At 32.2% G+C, this 15456-nt stretch overlaps 2 protein-coding genes across 3 annotated transcripts in view; both read left to right on the top strand.

Annotated features, from left to right (window-relative positions):
• Window positions 1–12947, top strand: part of LOC140439247 (tetraspanin-33-like) — a 42233-nt gene extending 29286 nt beyond the window's left edge. The window contains exon 6 of one of the 2 annotated variants that reach the window (XR_011950605.1): window positions 62–1978. Coding sequence is in view for 1 of the 2 variants with exons in the window: in XM_072529046.1 (XP_072385147.1) it covers window positions 12338–12380 (43 nt within the window). In the remaining variant the exon portion in view is untranslated. Of the gene's footprint in view, window positions 1–61; window positions 1979–12337 lie in introns of those variants that run through there. The other variant, XM_072529046.1, reaches the window with a different exon arrangement.
• slx1 (structure-specific endonuclease subunit SLX1) lies at window positions 12932–15456 on the top strand. Its single transcript, XM_072529047.1, has 4 exons — window positions 12932–13107; window positions 13352–13403; window positions 13460–13645; window positions 14912–15456. Exons 1-4 carry the CDS (start codon window positions 12932–12934, stop codon window positions 15275–15277), a joined length of 780 nt encoding a protein of 259 aa, XP_072385148.1. The 3' UTR covers window positions 15278–15456.

Genomic DNA, 15456 nt, shown 5'->3' with positions numbered 1-15456 from the left:
AGTCGCAGTGGCCATGATGATTTCCAATCTCCGCTAGGAGTGGCACGAGAAGAAGAAGAAGGTATCGTGATATCATGAAGCTATTAGCTAAATTTCCCAATGTTCCTCCATGTTTTTCTATCTTCTGCCATTCTAGCACATTCTGACAATGGAGCGCCAATGGTAGCAACAATATGGTCCGTGTATCGTGTGGGAGATCTACCTCTATTTCTTTTGCCTTCTACTTTTCCCTGGATGGTAAGTTTTTCAAGACTATTTCTTCGAAGCACATGTCCAAAATAGCTTATTGTTCTGATATTTGTGGTCTTAGTCTTTTCTTTATGTTTAGCTGGTCCAGTATGGATTCATTTGTTCTTCGGGCCACCCATGGTATTCTCAGCATTCGTCTCCAGCAGTACATCTCAAATACATCTATGTTCTTTTTGTCTTTCTCAGTAAGGGTCCAGCATTCCGATGCATAAGTAAAAACTGGAAAAACTAGACTTCTTACTAGTCTCATTTTTGTATCGGTAGTTATTTCATGGCTTTTCCAAATTTTTGTTAATTTTGCCATAGCGCTTTTTGCGATTGCTGACCGCCGCTTTATTTCTTCAGTACAGCCTCCTTTGTTGGTTATTAATGAGCCCAGATACACAAATTTATCTACAACAGCGATATTGTTTATCATGACCAGATGATTTTGATTGTTTTTAGCTCTGTCAATTATCATGATTCTCGTTTTATCTCTGTTTATTTTAAGGCCCATCGTTAAGCTTACGTCTTCTATCCGTTGTAGCAGGTGAATCAATTCAGCTTCAGAACTAGCGAGGATAGTAGTATCATCTGCATATCTCAAGTTGCAAATCTTCTTCCCGCCAATGGTGATGCCACCGTTCCAGTCCTCAGTAGCTTTCCGCATTATCCATTCACCATAGATGTTAAATAGAATTGGGCTTAGTATGCAGCCTTGTCTCACGCCCTTTGTGACCCTGAAACTATCGGTTAGTTCCCCATTTATTCTAACTCTGGCATAATTGTTATTGTACAGGCTTTTCATTAGCAGTATCAGATGATTGGGGACTCCCATTTCAGACAAAACCTGCCACATTTTATTCCAGTTGACCAAATCGAAAGCTTTACTATAATCTATGAAGCACAACTTCTTTAATCCGTCTTAAAAATACGTTTTCTCGAAGTCTGCAAAGTAGGCTTTCGTGGCAGCGATAACCTCTTCATTTGTCTCAAATTTCTGCCTGTAGAGTGACTTTTTCAAGTTTGAAAACAAAAAGGAGTTGTTCGGGACCAAATCTGGAGAATAAAGTGGATGAGTAGGTTCGTAGACCAATTTGGCCGTGGCGACGCCAGAGGTGTGAGCCGGTGCGTTTTCATCGTGGAGACGTACTGTTTTCTTTGCCAAATGGGACCATTTAACCTAAATCTTTGGAAGTAAAGTCCACTGTTTCTACTGTTCCTTGTTCTCTGCCACAAAACGACGCAAAAACTCCTTTTGATTGCGCTTAAACAGCGTCAAACACTGCTCTCCATTGGTCTCACGGTTATGACACTGCTGCTAGGAACTTCCTATTATCTTTTACTCACGTGTTTTTTAATCGGCGGTCTGCCAAAAAGGGATCGTAGATTTTTGATTTGATATTTTTTTTATTTTTATAGTGTGTAGTGTGTAGTTTTTGTAGTGTGTAGTATTATTATGAAAGGAGCAGTTATGGATATCCTCGAGGAAGGTAAATACTGAATGTCAATATTGAACCATTTTTTTAATCTTACCCTTGTTGCATTCTGCACATGCGAAGACCTCTATATAATGTGAGGTCATCAGAAAGGAAGAAGAATGCCTATATGTTCAATCTAGAACTCGCTGGTTTCTCCCTTTCGCATTGGGTATGTATATTCCCATAGAAAAATAATAAACAAGTAGACTATATAAACTCTACTTAGAAACAAATAAAAGCAAAAGACAAATATACATACATTCAAATATCTTCTTCTTCCTATGCCGTCCCCATTAACGGAGGTTGGCGACCACATTTTTAAAAGCTTCTCTGTCTTTTGCAACGTGGAATAATTCGTCTACAGTCATGTTTGTCCAGTCTCGAATATTTCGCAGCCATGACTTCCTCTTTCTACCTATTCCCTTTTTGCCATCGACTCTACCCTGCATGATGACCTGCAGAAGACTATATTTATTATTTCTCAGTATGTGTCCAAGGTATGCAGTCTTGCGTACTTTAAATATAACAATATAAAATTCAAATATAACAATATAAAAAGCTACAAATTAAAATATTATCTGATACGAAACCGATACGACAACCAATATCGAGATGACTTTACAAAAAGGGAAACGAAACATGATACAAGAAAGAACAATGACTTTAACAGCTGATTTCTACTTAAATATAATGATGTTACACAAAATTTAATCGAGAAGGAAATAATTATATTATGTGCAATTTAAATGTAATGTTTATAAGCACATGTTAATAACAATTAGCAATAAGTAAAATGTTAAAAAGTATAAAATGTATCAAAGCAAGAAAGTAAAATGTTCAAAATAAAGTTCAATTAAAAGGTTCAAAATCACGACACAGTATGAAATAATTTAGCACCAAATAAACGTACTTGATCTATGCATCAACAAGATATGGTGTATTGTACTTTACCCCAATGAAATGATAGCAACAACCGCTATCGAAAAAAGACGGCTTAAACGACATACTGGAACCACAAAAAGTATTGATGATGGAGTAGCCTCCACCCCTACTGGATGGGACGACTGATGGTGACTGAAAACTTGATTTTATCTAACTGTTTGATGAAAACGACTGCCTGATGGAAACTGAATGCGACGGCCGTTGGGCCCAGACTTATTTTGTATAAGCAAACGCTAGGTGTGGGCGATAAATACACAGCGATCTGCACTTTTAACAAAAGCCATTCATTTTCTATTATCCGTTGTTAATATACAATTTATGGAAGAACACTCTTTTGTCTGTTACAAAGTATTTAACAACTGTTCATTGTTCTATATCGTCTATGTTTTTAAACGCGGAATCTTGGCTAAATATACGGGGATAATCAAAACTAATACAAAGTCTGTTAATATTTTATAAATGTTTATATACATTTGCGAAACTTCAACAACCCTCAACTTACCTAGAACTTCAATTAAAAAAAATTAATCCAATTTTTTGTATAATTTTCAATATAAACGAATGTTTTTAGTTAACCTTTCCTTTGATACTGCATAAGAGTTATTTCATATTAAAGACTAGAGTGTCTACTTTCATAAAAAGTTTTCACAAACTCAAAATACAAAGAATATACTATGAGTAGTACAAGCTGATAAATTTATTTTGTAATATAAAATTTTAAATCTGGCATAAATTTATTTTGTAATATAAAATTTTAAATCTGGCTTTAAAAAATTGATCAATATTGAGTCCTTACCTTGCTCTTACATATCCAGAACTCTTTCTGGACTTTCTTTCACAAAAATTACTTTAATTATAAATATAAAAATATCGAAAATCTTACAAAAAGTGTAAAATCTCACATTTAAACACTCAGCCAAAACGGCATTTGTTTGGTGAGGCCATTTATGGGGTTTCACATGACGTCACATACGGCTACCTGGTTCAGGAACAAAAATCTGCCCGAAATGTTAGTTTTTGACATTTCCATTTTTGGCCAGCATCACTATGTTGACGTCCGATCACACTCAAACAGTACAGTACATTCAAACTTGAAACAGTATAAAAATTAATTTATAATTCTGTACTTTTTTCACAATTCTAGAGTTATGTAGCTATATATAAATACCTCTCACATGCTAGAGGGTAAAATAAAATAACGAGCTAGAGACAGATGAAGGAAATTAGTTGAAGTATCTTGTTGGCATTGGAAACTGCCGATTTTCCTCAGTCAGTTTTATGTAAGTCAATGAATTTAACTTGAAATAGTGGCGCCATCGGGCGGTGGGGCTAAGTACTTATTGGACTGTCATTTTAAGTCTCCACAAATTACTTTAAATAAAAAGTTGTGTCGATCACTTAGACAGTTGTGTCGATGTTAACGTAAAGAGAGTAACTTGTAAAAATATGTATTTGTCTCGTATTAATCATTAACAAAAATATTTGTTTTTTTTTTAATTAATTAATTTTTTTTATAGTTATTATATAAATTAGGAGTCTTATTTTATTTTTAAAAACGTATTAATGTTTCAAAGTTTTAGGGGGAATTTATCAATGACTACTGTTGTCAGTATTATTTATTAAGTACATAAATATGTCCACGTATTTAAAATTATAACATAAAACCGATATTTACTCTATGTAAAACAAACTTCTATTTAAATTTACAAAATGATGGAGATTTTCGTAATGTAATAAGTGCGTACATTGACCGTGTTAACTCCTGAGGCGACATTGTGTGTATCAGGTTTTGCGTGGTAATGTAAAGGTAGGCGTTCGATTATGAAGCATAATCTTACGGTAGTTCTATAATATTGACATTATTAATGACGTCATTCTGGCGTAGCAAGCAACACATCGGCCATATTTATTGCATATCCCAGTTTAGAAAAAGAAATAGCTGAAAAGGATATTACAGGTAAAAGGAAAAAAGACCGTCACGAATAGTGCGTCTGTATATCCGCTTATACGTATTTCGCCCTAAAAGGTTTCATCAGAACGGCTATTCACAGACGCTCTGAACGTGAAAATAAATATTTCCTGTCTTGAGAAGCAACTCTAACATGGCTTCGTATGGACGCAAATAGCGACATCTGATAATAAATCCGTAAACTAATCCTGAATTTGGTTTCGCAAAATTTGTTTACAGATATTACAGGTGTTTGATCGTTTTAAATTATAGGAGGACATAAGGAATGAAAAATACGTATCAAGTACTGTCAGATCGGCTATATTTTTTATAAACAAATGCCAAAGTTCGAAAATTAGTTAGTAGGTTAGTAGTTTTTTTACCTCTACTACTACTACCTACTTAGCAGTTATCATTTTTAGATTATATTAAGAGCAATTTTCGTATGAAGATAATATCGTGTTATGAAGAGACTGTTAATTTGAATGTTTATAAGTTCAAATCTATTAATAATTTGCAGAGATAATTGCAAAATGTAAAACAGATCAGTTTAATAGTTAAGGAGTGATTATTAAATATTTATTCCAAATATCAAAAGTTTAAACAGTTATTGCTGCTTAGGGTATGCTTCGGCAGTTATTTAACAAAGAGCACTGGATTCTTGAATATTAAACCTACAAAGAATCGTAAAGAAACTAAATTATTTTTGCAAAAAATGTCTTTAAATCAGCTGTTAAAAGTAATCTTTTGGTAATATACAAATAGAATAAATTCTTATGGTATAACTTTCCGAAAGACTGGTTAAAAATCACACATTTAACAGAAAAAAAGAACCTTCTTTGACCACTAGAAGCAAGTTAGTATTTTTTAAACATAGTTCTTTTGTTTATAAATATTAAAGAGTTTAAAATTTTGTAGATTGTCAATGAATAGCTTTATTTTATAACATAATTGATAACTATTTGAAATTGGAACTTCAAATTTGAGCGCGTTGAAAAATTTGCAATATCTCTGGTTCTAAGAAACGTAGATTCATTCTTTTACTAAACTTGGGTAACTGAGGTAAACTATTTTTTTTTATTTATTTTGGTAATACAAATACTCAACTATTCTAATAAATCTTTATAATTCGTCGTAAGCAATGTATTTCTATATATTAAATACCTGTAAAAGTTGTGTATTACATTCTTATGTAGAATATTTATAAGTAATTATATTTTTTCGTCGTCAGTACTTAAACCTGACTATAAGGTTCGGTTTCCATATCACTATTAATAATTTCTAAAAGATCTCATCTACTTCCACTTCACATTCTTCATATTGCTGTGTTGCTCAAAAATTTTAAAAAATAGAAATTCTTCTAGATTTTTCTATTTAATTTCGGTGTTGGGTTTTTTACGAGCGACTGGCACGGTAGATGTAAGTTTGGCACACCATCTCTATTATTGAGACTACCTTGTTCTTCGATTTCTAAATTTTCTTACATATAATCAAAGGAAAATCTCAACAATATAGATAACATCCTAAACTTACACTTAACATGGAAGTCGCTAAGAGTTCCCGTCCAGGGGTAAAGAAAGCTATGCTGTAATGTGAAGTATTTTATAAAATTGGTAGCAGAGTGATTTTAAGAAGTAAATAGTACTTGATTTCCTGTACTTATATTTATAAAAAGCATCTAACATACGGTTTCTTATTGTGGTTCTGTCGGAAGAGAATGGAATTTTAACAAATTGTGTTAATACATGTACTCACTACAAAAAAAATATCATTGGAGAATAAATAAAGGCGTCTACAACAATCACTAAATCTGTTTCCGTAATATATTAGTCGTGTTTTATGTGTTTTTTTAATTGACAAATAAATAAATGTATTTATATAAACGCTTTTGTTTTGTCGTATGCCTTAGCCAAAAGCTTGGGATTTTATTTTATTATTTTAGTCCATTTCCAACACAGCTTTATATCTTACATTCGCCTACGGCACCGCCTCCTTAATTGTTCGAATCATAAACATACATTACTTCTGTAATTCTACAGAATTAGATGGTTTCTCTATTATTCAACGCGTAGTTAATCTACGTTTTTGCAACAGATCTAAAAGATCTGTTTACAAACTCTTTAAAGCCATTAATCGAGTTATAAATATATAGTAAGGTTTGTCCACTCATTCTTTATATATATTATTGACGAATGATCTTATTTACGTCTCTTTTCTACTCATAAACACAAAGACAACAATATGATGAAGGACGGTGATTGGTATTGGTAATTTCGAGTTTTGGCAATGTAATAATATTAGCGTTCTTGTTAACTAATTTTCGTATTTTATAAATTTATTCGGGTGCCTTGGAGTTATAATTTTTTTCAAAAACAATTATTACAATATTAACCATTACCTTTGTGTTCAATTTCGTGGGGTAAGTACGTATATATGTTAGTAATAACCATAATATATATTCTAACCTGTAATTAATATTCTAACATCTGGTTTATTTTACATATCGTAATTCTCACATCGATGATATACGTTAAACTTAAACAGTTTGATTTGTATTAATTGAATGATGATATTTAAAGACACGGAGGGAGTATGTGGTCATTGCGGTTAACAAAACAAACAAAATTTTGTTGCTTTGTTTTTCTAAAAACTTTTCCAGCTTTGAAAGCATATATATTGCTTTTATATTTCATAAACAATAGACCGCAAAAAGTCGAAAGATTGCTGAAATATTTTAAGATAAAATTTAGAGGTTGTAATTTATAATGACCAATAATATAGTAGCGCTTGTTCCCAAGATCTCGGTACTGATAAAAGCAAATAATAGCATGCAACAGTTGCCGTTCAAGGATACACATTGCAGAAAAAGTCTTTGGCTTGTCCACATCCGAGATACGGGCAAGTATTTTGCAGAAACGTCTACTTATGTACTTTTGCGCTACCTTCTGTGATGCATTTAAGAGTATTCCTATGTTTGTGCGAAGATTTGCCAAGATCGAAGAAGAAATCACCAGTCTCAAAGAAAAGATTACATTGATGAAAAATAGCAATTCACAGACAACACCCAATTCAGTTTTTTATGAAGTACAACAACGTATAGCTATAGCTCAAAATCTTATGATTTATAAAATCCCTGAATATAACTCTAATGTATCAGCTGATCGCATTAGCTATGACAAATCTCAAGTGTGCGAGGTTTTTTGTTTGTGTCCAGTTACAATCAAGTTAAACCAGTCAACGTTATAATGCTAACACGGTGAAATTGGCTCTTAAGTCTAGTGATAAACTTCCAAATACTGTTAATAGAATCTCTAGAACAAACTAAGATGGAGCAAGACGCTTACAAAGCAGCTAAAAGGAACTAGATGAAAGAAAATCTGTTGGCGATGAAAATCTATGCATTAGATACCGCAGTGGTGTTCCTACAGTTTGTGAAGTTAACAAAAAAACTAGTATCCTTCCCATTAACAGTTTTGTATCAAAATGTTGGAGGCATTCGTACAAATATTTCCTTCTTCCCTCAAGGAGGCCACACTTCTCCACTTGGGTTGGACTCTCCACCACAGCTCTATTTCAATAAAAGCATCTAAACTTCTTAGTTTCATTACTAGGAATTGCAAGTATTTTTCCATTGATTCAACAAGATGGAATTTGGAATACTGTTCAGTTATTTGGTCATCCTATTTTCAGAACAATATTGATACCATAGAAAGAGTCCAGCATAAATTTTTCAGATATTGTGCTTACCATGTCCACACTACTATTGAAAATCATGATTATTGCCGTATCGGACAACAGTTATCTTTACTCTTACTCAAGGACCGTCGTGATATGTCAGGAGCTATATTTATATATAAGATCATACATGGATTTATTGATTGTCCAAACCTGTTATGCCAAATTATCTTTAATGTTCCCCATCAATTGATATTTTCAATATAACTTTAACTCAGTTAAAAATATCTCTTGCTTTGTGATATGTATATTGGTATTGTCAAATTTTGTTCTTGTTACATTTTTAGTATGTAAAATTTTTAGTCTCATTTCTTAAACTTTTTGATATTGATTTTAATAAGTAATTTCAAGTTTTGAATCCTAGCTGTGATATTAGATATTGTAATTTAAACTGTTAATGTGGTTATCCCGTGTATTAAATAAATAAATAAATTTAATATGTGTTTAAAAAATCTACTCAGCTACTATCATCGAAGTCATTCGGCTAAACAATCGGACCGATCCTAAAAATAATAACATTGCTTGTATTTGAGTAGCCATGAGAAATACAGGTCTTCTTGAAGATCCGGTCAAAGGGTCTGTATCAGTTAAGTGACCGTAGTCAGTAATCCAGGCCTTTGGCCAGTTAAATCTGTATTAACTGAACGAGTGCCTTAAAAATGCAGACTTTATTGAGTCTGTATAAAAGGTAGCGTACAAAAGCTCACAAGTCACAAACATTTTTTTCTAGATAGCATTGGTTCTGTATTCACCATAACAAAAGGTATGTGTCTAATTATGTCAAATCGGGCAAAATCACACAAAACACACATTTAAATAGTTTTTTAAAAAACTATTGGTGCAGAGCAAACATTTACATGTCAACTAGCCAATGGGAAAATGAGATTTTGACACGTACAGCTGTTTCATTGAGTTTCTTTCTGCAACCATGTCTTATTGCTCACATTATCTTGTAGTAAGTGGATATTTTGCAGGTTATTGCAGTTTTTATCGAGGTTTATTGTTTTATTTTAATAATTGAATAAAGTAAGCATTATGGTGCAGTATTTGTTAAACAGAGAACTATGAAGTAGCATAAAAGCATTTTATGACGTGATCTGGCCAAGAAATCAAGATATTTTAAACATGGTGGTAATACGTTCACTCCATATAAACATAATCTCAAAGGATTCCGGTGTATTTATATTAGGCTTGCAGACATTCTGAAGTTTCGTTACAAACTATACAATACATGTCACAAGCAACTTTAGGATCAAATGGTAAACAGATATAGCCAGTTCTCTCAAATGAAACGCTGCCGCCCTTACCAGCCTGTTTTTTAGAAGTAGGCCTACCAGCTCCTGAAGTGTTTAAAGCCACTATAATAGAAAAAAAATGTCAAGAGAATTGATTTTTTAAGTGATTCCTCTATCAGAATACTTCTGTCATATTTAATAAATCTATAACCACGCCTATTTTAAGTCTCATTGACAACATTTCTCAAAAAAATTTCTGGAGAATTTAACATTATTTTTACGCGAACTGTACACTAAACTAACAACGTTTTTATGTAAAACAGAGTAAATTATTACTGTTAAAGACTATCTACACCACTAAAGGGCTTAGACAGGGATGCATCCCCACTCCATTGTTATTCAATGTTTATGTTGAACTAATCCTGAGAAATTGGAAACGTTCCTGTCAAGGAATGCGCATCTCTTCACCTTGAGTTTTGCAGATGACCAGGCAGTGCTGACCCAGGATTCTTTTGATATTGAGTTTATGGTGACAAGACTGCTTAGAGAATATAGCAAATGGTGTCTAGAAGTTAGTTTGGATAGAACAGAATATTTAGTAATAAACTCTAGTGCAAGGTTCTAATTGATTATAAAACAAGAGGAAAAGTGTAAGTACCTTGGTGAAGTTGGTATATCTAGCAAAAATATGAAATTGATGCTCGTAAGAGTCAGAAAAGATCATAGGTCCACTCAACTCTAGGGGGGGGGGGGAAACATCAGCAAAAGCAATAAAAAGAGAACCTAAACCATGTATGATTCATTTCTTACAGCAGTCTACAAAGTCTTAAATATATTGGTCATTTACTTAGGATCGAGAAAGCTAGATGACCGAAACGACTGTTCTCCTGGCAACCCCCTGAAAGAAATAACTAACCTACTGTAGTTGAGTTTAAACCCTTAAGTATTACAACGCAAAAACGCTTACACAACATAAATAATTAAGGTTTTCTATATCATTTTTAAAGTATAAATGTTAATTGTCCACACGATAATAACCTAAGTTAACTTATCTTATCATTGACCATCGAGAGGGGTCGCTGTACATAAACACTCAGTTGACATTGAGAAGTCACAGGTATTTGGAATTTTATAGTTATAAATTAAATAGAAGGACATAAGATATGTAGAGGTATGGCCATTGTAGTATTAGAATAAATGTAAGTAAGCTATTAATCAATCACGCTATACTCCATTCGCTTAGCTCGGGCATATTTTGACAGATTCATTGTCGTAAACCTACAACACAACAATTAATACTTCTCAGTAGGTATTAATAGCTCAAGTATCCTACTATTGCAGACTTCTTTCTTTAAAAAAGAATTACTCGAAATAGTGGAAGTGTATACTAAACCCATCAAATTTTGGGTAGTATATATTTAAAAAATATATTTTAGTTGTTATAATTTAACATAACTATTTATTATATGGTGCAGATAAATAAATATTGATTGTCAGTATTTCGCAAAGTTCTATTTTATTTACTATTTAGTTTGTTTACTATTAATATTGGCTATGAGTACGTGTGCTTAGTTGTATAGTAATTTCCAGCCACTTTTAGTTTGTCAAAAAGTAACTAACTTCGCAAAAAAATAATTACTAAATTCACTAGACAGTTCGGACTGGGAATAACGAACCGAGTATAGCTAATAGTTTCTTATTGTTTATACTTATGGTGCGTTACCCAGTGGCGCACCCAGGGGGCGGTTTTGGGGTTGAACCCTTCCCCCCTCCCCCACGGTCCGACTCCAACACTGTTACTCATGTTAAGGATTCAAAATGGAGGAAGCATCATAAAAAAAATTTCGGTGACCAACCAAAACCCCCCCAGATATAAATTCTAGGTGCGCTACTGGCGTTACCTGTCGATATTTTAAACAAGTCAGTAAACTGTAAACTATAATGAAATAAATATGGTTTTTAAGATGTAATTAAGGCAAGTAATTATAAAAACCCTTACCAACAGTAATATATTTTAATACACTACTTCGTAAGTCATGGAGGGAATAAATCGTGTTATGAGGGCTCATGAGTTAGAAGAAGACCTGGCACATGATCAGTCAACTTGGAAGCGGAGACGTAACGAAAACGCAGAGACCAGTTGTACGATTGTTGTTTAATATAAGTACATAATTGTAAATAATTAATCTGTGTTATGATGTCTGATATTTGTATTGTACCATGCTCGACAGTTTGCTAAAGAATGCAGCACAGGTAAAAGGAAACAAGTATAACGTAAAGGAGTGTCCATAAAAAAGGATCCGAACATTAACTTAAAATTAAATTAATTATAAAATTAAAATTAAATAAATTAATAAATTAAAGGTGATATAGTGTTTGCTTTGATAAGCAAAAAAGTGCAACATCTTCCGCGCAAGAGCAGGCTGGACGGGGCTCTACAGAATTAGCTGCAGCACACCTAAGTTACTTTACGACTTGATTTCACTGGAAAAAAATATTAATTTTTTTGTGTCGTATGGTGTATGTATGTGTTGTATGGTGTATGATATATAATTTTTTGTGACCTCTTGTTTAATATTCTAGTACATTATGCTATACCGGAAGTTTTAATACAAAAACACTAACAAAATATATCTAAAAATGTTCCCGAGTGTAAAGCACCTACTTAATAATGTATGCTTGCTAGCAAAAAACTGTATTAGATCTATCAATGTGCTTTATAAAAGGGTTTAAGTACTTTAAATAAAAAATATTTTATTATTTTTCAGTTATTACCGTGTACAATATTATGAATTCGAGAGATTCAACTAGAAATAAGTCTGCAACGTCCAATAACAACATAAATATTGTACATAATGGAAGATTTCCATATTGCAAAAAATATGAAACTGAATAATCTTAACCGACCAAACCTACAAAACAGAAGAACGAAAGAACGTCAGTTTGGCAATTCCGTTTCTTAGGGTTGTTTTACACATAGTAATTTCAGTTTACGGGATTAAAATTAAGAGCTAATATTTTGTATAGATTTTAATATTGCCTGATAAACATGTGTAGTTTACATACCGTCAATTTACAGTTTGAAATAAAAAAATAAAACTTTAAATGTAAAAGATTTCACAAATCAAAAGTTTGGCAATGCATCTGTAAACGACTAACTCGATGGTAAACGACAATCGGACTTGTGTAAACCCACTCTTATAAAGGCTAACTTCACTCAATTAAAATTTGTGACTTATGACATGATTTTAAATATTTGATTTTTATTTTAATATGGTTTTATTTAATTGATCTTAAAAAATTGTTATATTGCTCTAATCTATATTTTAAAGACTTCTATGTATACTTACTCTACTTAATAAATGAATACAGAAACAATTGAAAACTTTTTTGGAGTATATTTACTTTATTGCTTAAATCCCAGGTACAAAGGCAGAACTTATATAGGATACACAGTGGATCCGAATCGTAGATTAAAGCAGCATAATAAAGGAAAACAATTCGGAGGAGCCTGGAAAACTAGTAATAGGGGACCATGGTAAAATATAATACATATTTTAGGTTAAGTTAGAATTTTGTTAGTTTAGTTATTTATTAAAAATAAACCTGGCTATATTTATTATATTAGGAGCTTTAAAGTTTCAATAGGAATATTAAAAACTACACATTACGTATTTTATCAACTTATAACCGATTTTTGTGTACATTCACAATGGCCAATTTTTACAAAAGTTGAGTAAGTTTATACATTTTACCCCACAATATAACAACCAAGTTTTTAGGTCAATGGTTATGATTATACATGGATTTCCAAATGACATATCTGCTCTAAGAGTAAGTATTTGAATCTTAAAGTATCATGGACTGTATGAATTACAGGTTGCTTTTAGTTTGAATGGGCATGGCAGCATCCACATGTATCTAGGAGACTGAAACATGTAGGTAAGAAGAAAAGGAATGAAAAAACTTTTAACTTCTGCTTACGAGTTCTTTCTGAGATGTTGAAAATTGGACCTTGGTGTAGACTACCACTCACAATTAGATGGCTAAATTCTACATTCGCCACTGACTTTGCTGTAAGTATAACATCTGGTAATGCAAAGTAGTAGAAAAATTAACACAGTCAAAAATTGTGAGTAAATAAAATAATTCTTTCATATTTTTTGTTTGTATATCTGACAATTTTAATTTTGATTAACTTTTTTTAATATCGACAATTAAACCAGACAATCAGATTTAGACAAATAGAAAATTGTTTATTCGATGATTCTTCTTTTTTATCAAGTTATTGTTAGCAGTGTATTTATATCCAGGAGAAACTTTATATGTACCAAGTAACTGAAACTTTGGTGACCCCAAATTAAATAGGGTTCTTCCTTGGACTAAGGGGAACCTGAGTACTAAGCTTCAAGAAATTAGGACTTCCTCTAGTCTGCCTTGTCACATAGACAGATTGATGGTAAAATAACAAACCTTTGGGGCCTATGCTATGAATGGTAAACCCAAGAACCCATTTATTAGCTTACCAGAAGATACCACTATTTAGTGTAACTGAATATATAAGAAACGGCATGACTAAGTACGAAAAATACTTTAAGAGCTAGAATCTCTCCAGGCTAACCATCTTCACTGATATAAGTATGTTAGTGATATGTTCGAAAATAATGACATAATCATTCTGATGAACCTCTTAGAAACCATCAAACAGCTAGACTGTAGTGAATATCTATAAACGAATTAACAAAAATTGCTGCATACAATTTTCAGATGCGCTAGAAAGTTTTTAGAAGAAATACTTCAGGATATCAGACTACTTGGCCTGATAATAGAGCTTGAGAACTTTTGATATCCTTTATGATACCTTAGGAGTGGAAGCCATATGGCTAAATTAGGTAATACAATAGTAAGAAAAAGACGGGAGGTATTTAAGGAGCAGGCCAGAATGAAAGTTTATATTGGGGTATGTACTTTAAAACTGGGAAGGGTACTTCAAAATGATATAGGCGACTTTTACAGAGGGGTAAATAACCAGGAGAGGAGTCCAATAAAAGACAACACCAAAAGAATATTGCAAGTTGGAATGAAATCAATGAAAGAATAATAACGTTAAGTTAAATATTACAAAGAAATAGTTACAGTAGGTTTTCTATACCTGACGATGACAGATAGAATAAATAAAGATGAATTTTATGAAAAATTTACACAATTTCTAACAAAATTTGAAGAAAATTGGTAACCTGTTCCGTGTTTTAAAGAGATCTTACCAATTTTCAGTTTTTTTCTTTAGCATCCTTGTATTGTCGTAAACATGATACATTTTAGCTACTGTATTATATTTGTAGGTACCGCCACTTCATATGCCGATTTGTCATGGATCAGTAATTAGTAAGAAGATTGAAAAAAGTTCAACCACACAAAACAGCTCCAATTCATCTTATAAAATCTGTGATATTTGTTCTTTGACGATAACAGGACAAATTTTGAAATGTGTTAACTACAATTGTGATCTTAATAGTCACGTAACTTGTTTATCTAAGAAATTTTTGAAGCTGGGTGAATATGTTCCAGTTGAAGGAAAGTGTCCAAAATGCGAGAAGATATTTTTGTGGGGCGATTTAGTGAGAAAATTTAAGGGATGTTATAATAATATGGATCTGGAAGTTACGATAGAAGACGCTGCCGAATTTTATATGTCTGATTCTGACTAATTTATTTTTTTATTGTCCTTATAAGCTTACATTTTATATTTTTTACGTGAAGTATGTCATGGAGATAATTTTAATAATTATTTTACTGTTTTAAACATTTATTGTGAATTTATTCTTATCTGTAACATTATTTGATGACATTTTGGTATAAAAATAAAGGAAACAATTTTAAAATCAAA

Source organism: Diabrotica undecimpunctata, chromosome 4 (genome assembly GCF_040954645.1).
Source record: "Diabrotica undecimpunctata isolate CICGRU chromosome 4, icDiaUnde3, whole genome shotgun sequence".
Classification (NCBI taxonomy): domain Eukaryota; kingdom Metazoa; phylum Arthropoda; class Insecta; order Coleoptera; family Chrysomelidae; genus Diabrotica; species Diabrotica undecimpunctata.
Note: the sequence above shows the minus strand (reverse complement) of the source record. Positions and strands in the feature narration are given on the sequence as shown.